Source organism: Alosa sapidissima, chromosome 13, assembly GCF_018492685.1.
Source record: "Alosa sapidissima isolate fAloSap1 chromosome 13, fAloSap1.pri, whole genome shotgun sequence".
Classification (NCBI taxonomy): domain Eukaryota; kingdom Metazoa; phylum Chordata; class Actinopteri; order Clupeiformes; family Clupeidae; genus Alosa; species Alosa sapidissima.
The window spans coordinates 25,038,563-25,051,062 of NC_055969.1; the positions used below are offsets into that span (position 1 = coordinate 25,038,563).

At 41.0% G+C, this 12,500-nt stretch overlaps 3 protein-coding genes and 1 long non-coding RNA gene across 4 annotated transcripts in view; all 4 read left to right on the plus strand.

Annotated features, from left to right (window-relative positions):
* Positions 1 to 201, plus strand: part of LOC121680100 (protein AMBP-like) — a 2,990-nt gene extending 2,789 nt beyond the window's left edge. The window contains exon 6 of the mRNA XM_042059288.1: positions 1 to 201. This exon is cut by the window's left edge and continues 210 nt beyond it. The gene's annotated coding sequence lies outside the window, so the exon portion shown is untranslated.
* A 742-nt stretch (positions 202 to 943) lies between these two features.
* Positions 944 to 1,930, plus strand: LOC121680104. The gene is made up of 3 exons (XR_006021564.1): positions 944 to 1,158; positions 1,271 to 1,411; positions 1,559 to 1,930. It is a non-coding gene; the product is annotated as an uncharacterized LOC121680104 (long non-coding RNA).
* Positions 1,931 to 1,937: 7 nt separating this feature from the next.
* On the plus strand, positions 1,938 to 4,981 carry LOC121680552 (trichohyalin-like; the record flags this gene model as incomplete). The annotated part of the gene is made up of 3 exons (XM_042059953.1): positions 1,938 to 3,431; positions 4,362 to 4,448; positions 4,880 to 4,981. Coding segments are annotated over 3 exons (1,683 nt in total), but the record flags the coding sequence as incomplete, so codon positions are not given.
* Positions 4,982 to 5,418: 437 nt separating this feature from the next.
* On the plus strand, positions 5,419 to 10,909 carry LOC121680103 (protein AMBP-like). Its single transcript, XM_042059300.1, has 6 exons — positions 5,419 to 5,613; positions 9,221 to 9,363; positions 9,459 to 9,535; positions 9,701 to 9,820; positions 10,204 to 10,305; positions 10,441 to 10,909. The coding sequence occupies exons 2-6, from the start codon at positions 9,224 to 9,226 to the stop codon at positions 10,500 to 10,502; spliced, it is 501 nt and encodes a 166-aa protein (XP_041915234.1). The 5' UTR covers positions 5,419 to 5,613; positions 9,221 to 9,223; the 3' UTR covers positions 10,503 to 10,909.
* The last annotated feature ends 1,591 nt before the right edge of the window (positions 10,910 to 12,500 follow it).

Consider the following 12,500-nt stretch of genomic DNA (forward strand, 5'->3'; position numbering starts at 1 on the left):
CCCCACAGAAAAGATCATCTTTTAGATTTCTATTTCATAATCTTTTATTATATTATTAATTAGTGGTTTTATCTTTAATAAAATTGGATGATGTATATCTTATGCATTTTTTAAATGTATGAAGTTAATTTTTGAATACTTTGAATACTGTTTATAACATAGAGTGGTACAACATGATTAAACAAGCTACAAAACTATAAATGAAATGTGTAAATCTGTTTGTATGTATATGCATGCATAGGTAGTTTGAGGGTGGTACCTGTGCCGTTATAGCCTATATGTTTAGGCTATGTGTGTGTCTGCTGGTTTTACTTACATACTGTATGTCAGTGTTTTCAGCTGATGCACACACACACACACACACACACCAGGCGTGGATTTAGCCTGCTCAGATTGGGGGGGGGGGGGGGGCAAATAGAAAATTTGGGTGGGCACAATGAATTTATTCCTCTTTTTAGTCAACTTTAGCATGTGTATGTACAGGGTATGTAAACTTATGAGCACCACTGTATAACACATGACAATCAGAGGATGATTAATTGTTATAGTTTTTCTAGAAGATAAGTAAGCACCAAAGGGAAGTCTTGTTAGCACAATATGTATTAGTAGACATTGATTTTCTGCATATGATTGTCATCATCTGCAACAATAATATCTTCAACATGATTGGATAAAAGAGGAATAACAATAACATAATAACTCCTGGTGCCCACACAATTGCCTAAAATGTTGTTATGCACCTAAAGCCCTGGGGCAGGCTAAAATGTGATTATATTACACCCCTATGCAAATTGCAAAGGTCAACCTGCCTACACAGGCCTATGCAAATTGTCAACCAGTTTAATCAGTCTGAAGATTCACTAGAGCATTCTTCATAGAGACATATACCCAGTGCCCTTTCTGTTGGCTACCTGTTCATGTGCTGAATTTGTCTGTGAAAAATGGGCGACGGTGAAAGTACGTATTTTATTTTAGATAAGCATGACATTTTAATAAAAAAAAAAATAATTTCGATACTTAACATTCTGAGTGTTTAATCATGTGTTCTGTCTTTCATCACCACAATTCCAATTCATTACTGTTATTTTTGACAAAACTGCCATATTTTCTGTTGAACTATAGGTGAAACTTTTCCCCTGAGAGATCAGAGTACTTCAGGTAAGACGTGTTCTGTGTAATAAAAACAAACGTTGTTACATTTTACTGGTATGCTCTGTTACTGTTCACATTGCTTACTACTACATAATACCATGTCTAAACTGTTTCACAGCAGACTCACTGAGAATAGTGATAGTTGATAAGACTGGAGCAGGGAAAAGTGCTACAGGAAACATCATCCTTGGGGAAGAAAATGCCTTTAAAGAGGATCCATCCTTTGATTCTGTGACCAAGAACTGTGTCAAAATAAATGGTAATGTGGCAAGAAGGCATCTCTGTGATAGACTGTCCTGGAAACTTTGGTACATCTATGACTGAAGATGAGATCAAATCTGAGATAGTAAAATCAATGCATTGATATGTCTCTGCCAGGACCTCATGTGTTCCTGTTACTCATCAGGTTAGGAGTGAGATTCACACAAGAAGAAGCAAAGGCAGTGGAATGGATCCAGCGTAATTTTGGTGAAGATGCCTCTTCATATAGGCCTACAATCATACTGTTTACTCATGTTGATGACTTGGGAGGGAGACAAATGGAGGACCACTTGGGAACATGTAGCAAAATCAAAGGAGTTTTTGAGAGTTGTGCTGGCAGATATCATTCTTTCAACAATAAAGAACATGATAACACCCGAGTCAAAGTCTTACCGCAAAAAATTGATGCCATGCTAGCTGAGAGTTCACAACCATACTACACCAATGAGATGTACAGGAAAGCTCAGGTAGTGGAGCAGAAGAGAAGAAAGGAAGAGAGGAAAAGGGAACTGGAAGAGGCAAGGAGGTTGGAAGAGGAGAAAAGGAGGTTGGAAGAGGAGAAAAGGAGATTGGAAGAGGCAAGGAGGTTGGAAGAGGAGAAAAGGAGGTTGGAAGAGGAGAAAAGGAGGTTGGAAGAGGCAAGGAGATTGGAAGAGGAGAAAAGGAGGTTGGAAGAGGAGAAAAGGAGGTTGGAAGAGGCAAGGAGGTTGGAAGAGGAGAAAAGGAGGTTGGAAGAGGAGAAAAGGAGGTTAGAAGAGGCAAGGAGGTTGGAAGAGGAGAAAAGGAGGTTGGAAGAGGCAAGGAGATTGTTGGAAGAAGAGGCAAGGAGATTGTTGGAAGAGGAGAAAAGGAGGTTGGAAGAGGCAAGGAGGTTGGAAGAGGCAAGGAGGTTGGAAGAGGAGGCAAGGAGGTTGGAAGAGGCAAGGAGGTTGGAAGAGGAGAAAAGGAGGTTGGAAGAGGCAAGGAGGTTGGAAGAGGCAAGGAGGTTGGAAGAGGAGAAAAGGAGGTTGGAAGAGGCAAGGAGGTTGGAAGAGGAGAAAAGGAGGTTGGAAGAGGAGAAAAGGAGGTTGGAAGAGGCAAGGAGGTTGGAAGAGGAGAAAAGGAGATTGGAAGAGGAGAAAAGGAGGTTGGAAGAGGAGGCAAGGAGGTTGTTGGAAGAGGAGAAAAGGAGGTTGGAAGAGGCAAGGAGGTTGGAAGAGGAGAAAAGGAGGTTGGAAGAGGCAAGGAGATTGGAAGAGGAGAAAAGGAGGTTGGAAGAGGCAAGGAGGTTGGAAGAGGAGAAAAGGAGGTTGGAAGAGGCAAGGAGGTTGGAAGAGGCAAGGAGGTTGGAAGAGGAGAAAAGGAGGTTGGAAGAGGAGAAAAGGAGGTTGGAAGAGGCAAGGAGATTGGAAGAGGAGAAAAGGTTGGAAGAGGCAAGGAGGTTGGAAGAGGCAAGGAGATTGGAAGAGGAGAAAAGGAGGTTGGAAGAGGCAAGGAGGTTGGAAGAGGAGAAAAGGAGGTTGGAAGAGGCAAGGAGGTTGGAAGAGGCAAGGAGATTGGAAGAGGAGGCAAGGAGGTTGTTGGAAGAGGAGAAAAGGAGGTTGGAAGAGGCAAGGAGGTTGGAAGAGGAGAAAAGGAGGTTGGAAGAGGCAAGGAGATTGGAAGAGGAGAAAAGGAGGTTGGAAGAGGCAAGGAGGTTGGAAGAGGAGAAAAGGAGGTTGGAAGAGGCAAGGAGGTTGGAAGAGGCAAGGAGGTTGGAAGAGGAGAAAAGGAGGTTGGAAGAGGAGAAAAGGAGGTTGGAAGAGGCAAGGAGATTGGAAGAGGAGAAAAGGTTGGAAGAGGCAAGGAGGTTGGAAGAGGCAAGGAGATTGGAAGAGGAGAAAAGGAGGTTGGAAGAGGCAAGGAGGTTGGAAGAGGAGAAAAGGAGGTTGGAAGAGGCAAGGAGGTTGGAAGAGGCAAGGAGATTGGAAGAGGAGAAAAGGAGGTTGGAAGAGGAGAAAAGGAGGTTGGAAGAGGCAAGGAGATTGTTGGAAGAAGAGGCAAGGAGGTTGGAAGAGGAGAAAAGGAGGTTGGAAGAGGAGAAAAGGAGGTTGTTGGCTGTTAGTATAAGGACAGCTGGCGCAGCAACAGTTGGAACAGCAACAGCAGGAGTGATAAAAGCAGTGTTAGGGATAGCGCTACCTATCACGGCACCTGTCCTACTTGGATCTTCAGTTCTTATTGCATTTCATATGAAAAAAATAAAGTTGTTTTTTTTGCCAATGTCATCTACATATTTCTGAATATTTGTAAATTCATGTTGTTCTGAATTTTTACCAACCACAGGTAGCGGACAGGTTGTGGTCACAGAGGTACTTTTCTGTAGAAATGTGAAGTACTATCAACATATCCTGGTCATGTCACCTAACAATTATTTTGTTAGGTGACATGACCATAATTTTCATACCAAAATTTAAATCTCCTTTTTCACATTTAAATAGTAAAATATAAGTTTTGTGTTACTGTCGAAACATTACTGTACTGAAACATTAATTAACCATATGGCAAAACCATGCAGTAGAGGGTTAACGTGTGTGTGACTGGGAATATTAATGTTATGTGTTGGATGAATGAGTGTCATTTCAATTAGTAATTATATCTGTAAATGTAAAATCTCCTCAATGTTAGTATGCATTGTTGTGTGGATGTGTTTTATTTCTTTCTAATTGATTTGTCACTGGCAGGAGCCCCTTCTCAGCGATAACTGCTGATAACCAGTGTCATTGTTTTTGTTACTTTGTGAATTATTCCTTTATTCTGTGTATTTAGTTTTGTTCATTTGCGTTTCACTGGCAGGATGCCTTTTTGACATCTGCTGAGAGCCAGTGTCCTGGTCTCAGCAAATTGTTAATGTTATTAGTTCTTTTGTGGTTTGTCTCAACTGTGTGGCCCCCATTAATTTTCCCAGCCCATTTCCTTGTCCCTTTCAGGAGCTGAGTGCCTGCGACAGAGGGGCTGCTGTCTTCCTGGTGGTGGTCTTCCTTGTCCTGTGTGCCACTTTACCTCACGAGTCACGGGTGTGTTGTGTCTTGACCATAGTGGGTGTGTGTGGACACTTGTGCTGGGGTGTGACCTCCTTATGGATACCTGCCCATATTGGTTAGCCTGCAGGTAGGCCTCAGCTTCAGTGGTCCTTGTTGCCCTACCCCTTTATTGTGTGTCTGGGTTGATCGAGAGTTTTATTGTTTGTATGTTTTAGATTTAGTTAATAAATTACTTTTTATTGGGTGAAACCACATCTCTTGCTACATCGGTTAACAAACCTTGAATTTCCCCTTACTAACACGGGTTAGTAACCCTACTCACAACCACCACTTGCCACATTTGCATGTTTACCTTTTCATCTGTGCCAGTGTTTAGAGCTGACACACACTCATACACACACACACACACACACACACACACCAGTGGTGTCAGCATAAAGTCACATAGCTGGCTGTTGCCTCAGTGCTGTGTAGTAGCTTGTGAGAGGGACAAGATGCAGGCTGCAGCTCTGGTGTTGTTCCTGGGGGTCCTGGTGGGTCCCCTCCACGACGCCCCTGCCTTCTGAGCCCCTTCTGCCCACTCAGGAGAACTTCGACCTGGACCGGGTAAGACCCTCACAGCCCTCCACCTCCCCTGCACTTTTGGTATTCTTTATCATAGTATGTGACTAAGGAACTGTGGGGCAGTGGGAGCATAGTGGCTAAGGAGCTGGCCTAGCATGTAGTAGCCTGAAAAGTTATGGGTTCAATACCAGGCTTCCAACATTGTGCCCTTGAGCAAGGCACTTAAAGCTGACAAGTCTGACAGATTGAGGGGATTTAGCCAAAATGTTGAATGTTTAAAACTGTCATGCCCCTCCCCCACTACCACCGAGCACCCTCTCATCGAGTTTGTGCTCGTCAGTGCGATTGACAGTCAGATATCACACAGCCCTGCTCTGATTGGACCAGAAGAACTGGGAGCTGTGGATTTTTGCAAAACAAATAACAGGCTCTTGGTGGAGGTAGAAGTGCAGGTTTTTTTCCTAAAACCGGCTGATTTATGTTGTTCTGTCGGAGCATAGTGTTGGTTTCAGTGAATATGATCAAAAAAATCTTGCCAACTGCCGCTTTAACCTCAAGTTGCTCAGGAAAAATCTTGCCAACTGCCGCTTTAACCTCAAGTTGCTCAGGGGCCCTTGTCATTTAATTGACACATGTAAGTAGCTTTGGATAGAAGCGTGTGCTAATTGAATAAATGTATTGTAACTGTAATTTAGCTAGCATGCAGTAGCCCCACACATCGTGAGCTACAGAGACTGTTCCATTATTTGGTATCTGTAAGTCGCTTTGGATAAAAGTGTCACTGTCAGCTGAATACATATATTAAAAAAATGATGATTCAATGATGACTAACATTCCTGTTGTGTTGCCCTTAAGGCATTTATTTTATTTTTTATAGTAGTGTGAGATATTTTCATATATCGAGATAACGTGCACTCATTTGAGTAAATTGTGCGCTCAATTTAGTAAATCGTGTGCACATTTTACTATATTTTGTGCACATTTTACTAAATCGTGCGCTCATCTTACAAAGATTTAAAGGAACCGTATGTAAGAAATGTATTTCAATTAATCATAAAATGGCCCTGATATGTCACTAGACATTAAGAAATCATGTTCATTTCAAATACTTATATCACTGACAACAGTAGTCCGGCCAGGATATTGTCATTTAAAAAGTGAAGTTGCAGCCCTCAACTGATGTTGATGTTCTCATGTTGTGTTTTGGCCTGATGCGCCACCCTCCACCTATCTAGTAATCACGAAGTCAGTAGTGTTTCGGCATCCGGGTTGCCAGCTCTGCCAGTCCGGGGGGAGGGGGAGGGGATACACCGCTCTACAGAAATTTGAAACTGATTGCAGTACCAGTTTTGGCCACAATCTTACATACGGTTCTTTTAAATGAGAACACAATTCAGTAAAATGAGCACACAATTTAGTAAAACGTGCGCACGATTTAGTAAATTCTGCTTACAATGTTGTAAAATGAGAGCACAATTTAGTAAAATGAGCGCACGTTTTCTGGATATACACCAAAAAAATGTCTTGAACATCCCTCCAGGGTTCCATATTATAGTAAATTCCTTTATTAAAGTATTATTGAAACGAAAAAAAGTTACTGATAACCAATTATTTTTAATTATAAGAGGATGGCAACTGTGTTGCAGTTGCATATTTTAATCTGTATATGTTGATATTTAAATGTGAAGATTCCTTGTTGATAGCTACGTCTTCTGACGAGCATGTTCTAAAGTCAATACTCATTGATAAACCGAACCTGGTTGACAGACAAGACAAACAGCCAAGAGACACAGTAGCCACGTTGACATGGACAGTTTTTTGTCATTCCGATTTAAACATTTGCAACACACAGATATAACTTCACATGCACGGACATAACACGTGTGTAGCCCCATTGGTGATGAACTCTAACTTTAATATGCATAAAGACTGAACCAAGAACATGGATATATCAATGCACAATTCCAAAAAAATGAATGCAATATGAAAATGAAAAAAGAATAGCCTAGAATACATGAATTTCTATGTAACGTCACGAAAACATGCGTGCGCAAGAGGCAGAAAACACCATAGAACAGTGTAGAGCAGTGCTCTCCATGAAAAGAACAAAATTAGTTTTTGTGCTGAAAACTGCACCAATTCTAAATCACGATGGTTAGAGAATGTTCAATATGTTCAATATCCCTAAAGGAATGCATGTCTTCGCCAAAAATGACAAAATACGATGTTAATGCAAATGAACGGCAAACTCTGAAATATAGCCTGAAATGAGATGTTATTATCATTGAGACAACATGGGGACCAGGGGTATATAAAAATTACGATTGTAGCTTACAGCAGCCGACTATTTAAGTCAAGTTTATAACGTTGTGGCACCAAGCGTCTTCTGCCCTACGGCTGCGCGCGAATGTAGTTTTGTTGATAAACGGGAAACCCATCAGAGCAGCCGCTCCACAAACGTGTCTTAATTAACGTCATGCAGTTAACAAGGTGCGAAGGAGCTTGCTCTTCTCCGCAACCCTGTCTATCACGTCATCAGCGTCCAAGTTCATTATAGGACCTCTTTCTCTGTCGCCATCAGCATAAAGGCCTCCAAATTATCCTGTGACAATCGTGTCCTTAGATTCTTGATGAATTTAAGAGTGGAAAAACTCTGTTTGCGTGCCACTTGAGTACATGACAGTGTTAGTAGGAATTCATTTGCTAACCATATATAGTTGTAGGCACAGGTAAAGAGGTTTAACTGCTGGAGAAGGAAATAGCAACAGATTGCACAATTCTTGCAGGTAGCACATTTCTTGCTCACCAGGTTTATTTCTGTATGTTATATCTCTGCGGCATCATCAAAGTCCGACGCTTTGACTGTATACTGGTTTAGAGGAGACTTTTTCAGAATGTCCCAGTGCGTGGCGAGATGTGTCAATTCCGACTGTAGATTTTCAACCGTAGCACCTTCACTGAATTTAAGCAGACATTCTCTTATGTTTCGAAGTGCATTTGGGGGCAGTTTATTAGCTTTTATAAGGGGAAAATTCCGAGGATCAAGGCATGCTAGAACGCATTCGGTTTTGAAATACCCAGAAGTCATTGCTTCATGTAGCCTAACTTTTGTAAACCAATAATAAAATAAAAGATACAGGCAGCATATTCATTGTATTCCAATTTCAAACAATGCACTTTTAAATCATTTGATTGAATAAGGTTACAAAATAATGTAGACTGATGTAAATATTGAGGGTCACCATGACTGTAGTGTAGAGACTCATGTCTGGTATAAATACTGATCAGTTTCCTGCTATGAAGGAAGAAAAGGGAGTTAGAGATAAATGGCTTATTTGAAGCCATGTAACACTATTGATGCTTGATAGTGGGCCGAGATTCTTTACGATAAATGGGCCGTGCAAACCCGACAAGCATGCCGCTCCGTGATTGGCCGGCCGACGAGGGAATAGGAACGGAATACATCACCTCTTTCATTCCAATTAAAATTCTGATTTTAAAATTCCGAATCTGTTCATAGATATGGCAAACAACTGAGCATAGTATTTATTAGTAAGAAGATCTAAAAGAATGTAAATGAATACACTGCATGAACATGACTAGACTTTGAACCAGGGTCCAGAGTTCCGTTTGCCTCTTTATAAAAAAAACATCTGGTAGCCATAAAAAAACAGATTAAGTTTGAGTAAATAGAAATGGTTGTTCTTGAGTTGCGTAATTATACAGATAACAGATCAAATGTTCAATCCGTCACAGAGAATTTTATTTGTTTGTTCATCTAGAGACCTTTATTTTTTATTTAACTTTATCTAATGCTGTATTGAGACATATGAAGACTTCTCTGTGTGTGTTTGTGTGTGTGTGTGTATGTGTGTGTGTGTGTGTGTGTGTGTGTGTGTGTGTGTGTGTGTGCCAGTCAATAGACAACCCCATACATTCCAATTCAAATGACTTCAGCACTTCACCTATTTGTGCAATGAAACTGCAAATATTGCAGATATATCAGAATTTCCACCTTAGGTTGGTGTTTGATTTGAATGGTGGAATATATTATGTAATATATATATGTAACTTTCCTTCTGGAAGAAGTGATCTCTCTCTCTCATTCTTTTTCTGTGTGAGTGTGTGTGTGTGTGTGCATTATGTGCATGCATGCGTGTGAGCGTGTGTGTGTGCGTGTGTGTGTTCGTGTGTGTGTGCATGTGTGTGTGTGTGTGTGTGTGTGTGTGTGTGTGTTTCAGTTCATGGGGAAATGGTATAGTTTGGCCAAAGCCTCCACGTGTCCTTATTGGTTGAAGCAAAAAGGAGATTCAGCTGTTGGCACGCTGCTACTGGACAAGCAGACCTCAGCAAACACAATCAGCGTGACCAAAACTAAATCCAGGTCCTATACACACACACACAAACACACACACACACACACACACACACACACACACACAGGTGTACATGGGATGTCTTTTGTATGTCTTTCTGCAGACAGGGTATCTGTAAGCAGAGTTCTGATGAGTATCAGCTGAGACAAACGCCTGGCAGATTCCAGTACTACTTTTCCCGTACGTCCCATACCATCCCATCTTCATCACCTCCTCATCACATGTCCTGGATGCTGAAGATGACTTTTGGTGTAATATCCTGTGTGTGTCTTCTTCTTCCTCCTTTTCTTCTTCTTCTTTTTCTTCTTCTTCTTCTTCTTCTCCTTCTTCTTCTTCTTCCGTTAGCATGTGATGCTGATGTGGACATGTACGTGGTGGACACCGACTATGACGGGTATGCCCTGGTGGTGGAGCACAAGCACAAGCATAACTCCGACAAAATAATCTTATTCGTTTCACTTTATGGTGAGTCACCAGGCCGCTAAAGCAACCACCTGACCTCACCTTGACCTCTTGCACTCCACTGATCGCTAAAGATGAGATCTTAAAGGATGAGATGATAATAATAATAATAATAATAATAAGATTTATTTGTATAGCACCTTTCATACACAGAATGCAGCTCAAAGTGCTTTACATTTGAAGCATGTAACACAATAATAGTCAGTCAGTCATTATCAATCAGATGAGTGCTTGGACCCCACACTGCACATATTGGGTCTGTCCTTGTCCTGCTGCTTATGCTACCTTAGTTGTAATTCTTAAGTTGGTAGACTTTTTTATATGTAAAATAACATCTCTGCAAAATGAATGTGTCCACATAAATGTCACTTTACTGCCCCCATCAGGCCGTACTCCAGTACTACCAGAGGCCTCGATGGAGACCTTCAGACGGGTGGTGACAGAGCAAGGCATGACCGAGGACCATATTGGCATCCAGAAGAACAAAGGTACCATACTACAAAGCAAAGTTATGAGCCATTATGATGAAAGTCTCACTGTCAAAGTTATGATAGTCATGCAAGTCTTACTGCCAAAGTTATGAGCCATTATGATAGTCATAAAAGTCTCTCTGTCATCTCCAGGTGAATGCAGTCCAGGTGATGTTGTGATCCCTGACAAACCTGACACACCTGACACACCCTGACACACTTGTGGCATAGGTAAAGGAGGGCACAGCCTTAGTGGCCCCCTTGTACCCTCAGACCCAGTGTCCTGAGCCGAAACTGGCATACGCAGGAGACCCACACCTGCTCCACTCACTCTACTCAGGATGCACGGCACTGCCAGAGATGCCCACCGCTTACAGCCTTCTTCACAGCAAAGATTTCACCCCACAGAAAAGATCATCTTTTAGATTTCATAATCTTTTATTACATTATTAATTAGTGGTTTTATCTTTATTAAAATTATATGATGTATATCTTATGCATATTTTAAATGTGTGAAGTTGATTTTTGAATACTAACTGTTAATGTACACTAGTTGGATTTACCTTATTTTGAATAAAACTGAGTGGTACAACATGATTAAAGAAAGCTTCAAAACTATAAATGATATAGAGTGAAATGTATAAGTCTGTTTGTATGTATGCATGCATAGGTAGTTTGGGTGAAATGTATAAGTCTGTTTGTATGTATGCATGCATAGGTACCTGTGCCTTATTTTCAAGTCTAATACAAAGGTGTTTCACCTATATAGTGCGTAGAATCCATGAAAACTACAGAGGCCCTAAAGGGACATGTGCAAAAAAACAAAACAAAAAAATGAAGAGATGTGCAAAAAGGCATGTGCAAAAAACAAAACAAAAAATGACAGTATCGACATAAGAGTGACATGACGCTGTCATGACACATGAACCCTAACCCTAATCTTAACCTCTAACCCTAACCCTAACTCTAACCCTTATCCTAATCCTAACCCTAACCCTAACTTGTTATATCAAAAACCGAATGTCACTTAATAACAGAAGCGTTATGTCATAAATGTTTATGACTTGTTTATGACACATTCATGACAATGTCATGTCACTCTTACGTCGATACTGTCAAGTAAAGTGTAACCCAAAACATTTTTTCAAGTTTCTAGTGTGCACCTGAAACTTTTTGTATTCTCACCAGAAACTTTCACATGCACACCCAAAATATTCACATGTGCACCAGAAACTTTCACATGCACACCCAAAATATTCACATGTACACCAGAAACTTTCACATGCACACCCAAAATATTCACATGTGCACCAGAAACCTTTTCATGTGCCCCTGAGTTTTGCTGGAAAGTAAGCAGTAGGGGTCTAAAACATCCTGGTTGTAAGAAGTCACTTTTGCCCAGAGCGTAGATCAAGGCTTCCTCCAAGGGGAGCTGTAGGGCAACACAGGCCAGGCCAACCATCGCCTCCACTTCAGAAAAACTATATACATATATATATATATATATATATATATATATATATATATATACACAAACACACACACACTGAACAACAAGTAAACAACAAGTTTCTCTCTGTCTCTCTGAGTATGTCATGTATATGTGTATGTTGAGCAACGGAATAGTTATGAATCAGAAACTGTTTGGTGAAGGCCGCTCACTCATATTGTTCACTCATGTTTTACTGTAATTTTTGCAGCATAAACAAAACAAACTAAATGAACACACACATGCTTCCAGCTATTCAATAGGACTGTTTGGGAAGAGCAATCACAGATTGACGCTGCGAACCCCCTACATCGATCCACGTACCCACTTTGACCACAGCGGCTTTGCGCTGTCACTCTTGAAACTGGTTTAGTACATGGCAGGTAGCACATGACACATGATCACATGGTATGCTGCCTCCGTGAGTGACATACTTTGATTGTTCTGAAAGAGTAAATGGACACACGCACGCACGCACACACACACACACACACACACACACACACACACACACTTGTAAGTCAGCTCGGCTGATATTTGACAGTCCAGAGAGTATACTCTTTAAATATTCAATATTGAATGAAATGATATATTATATTATATATATGTGCCACACAAATGTATATATTTGCATTTACACACTGATACACAGATTATGACGCCGCTGATAAAAAACAGGACACTCCACTGCTAGCGGTGCTGGACGCTAATCAATAGTGTTGAT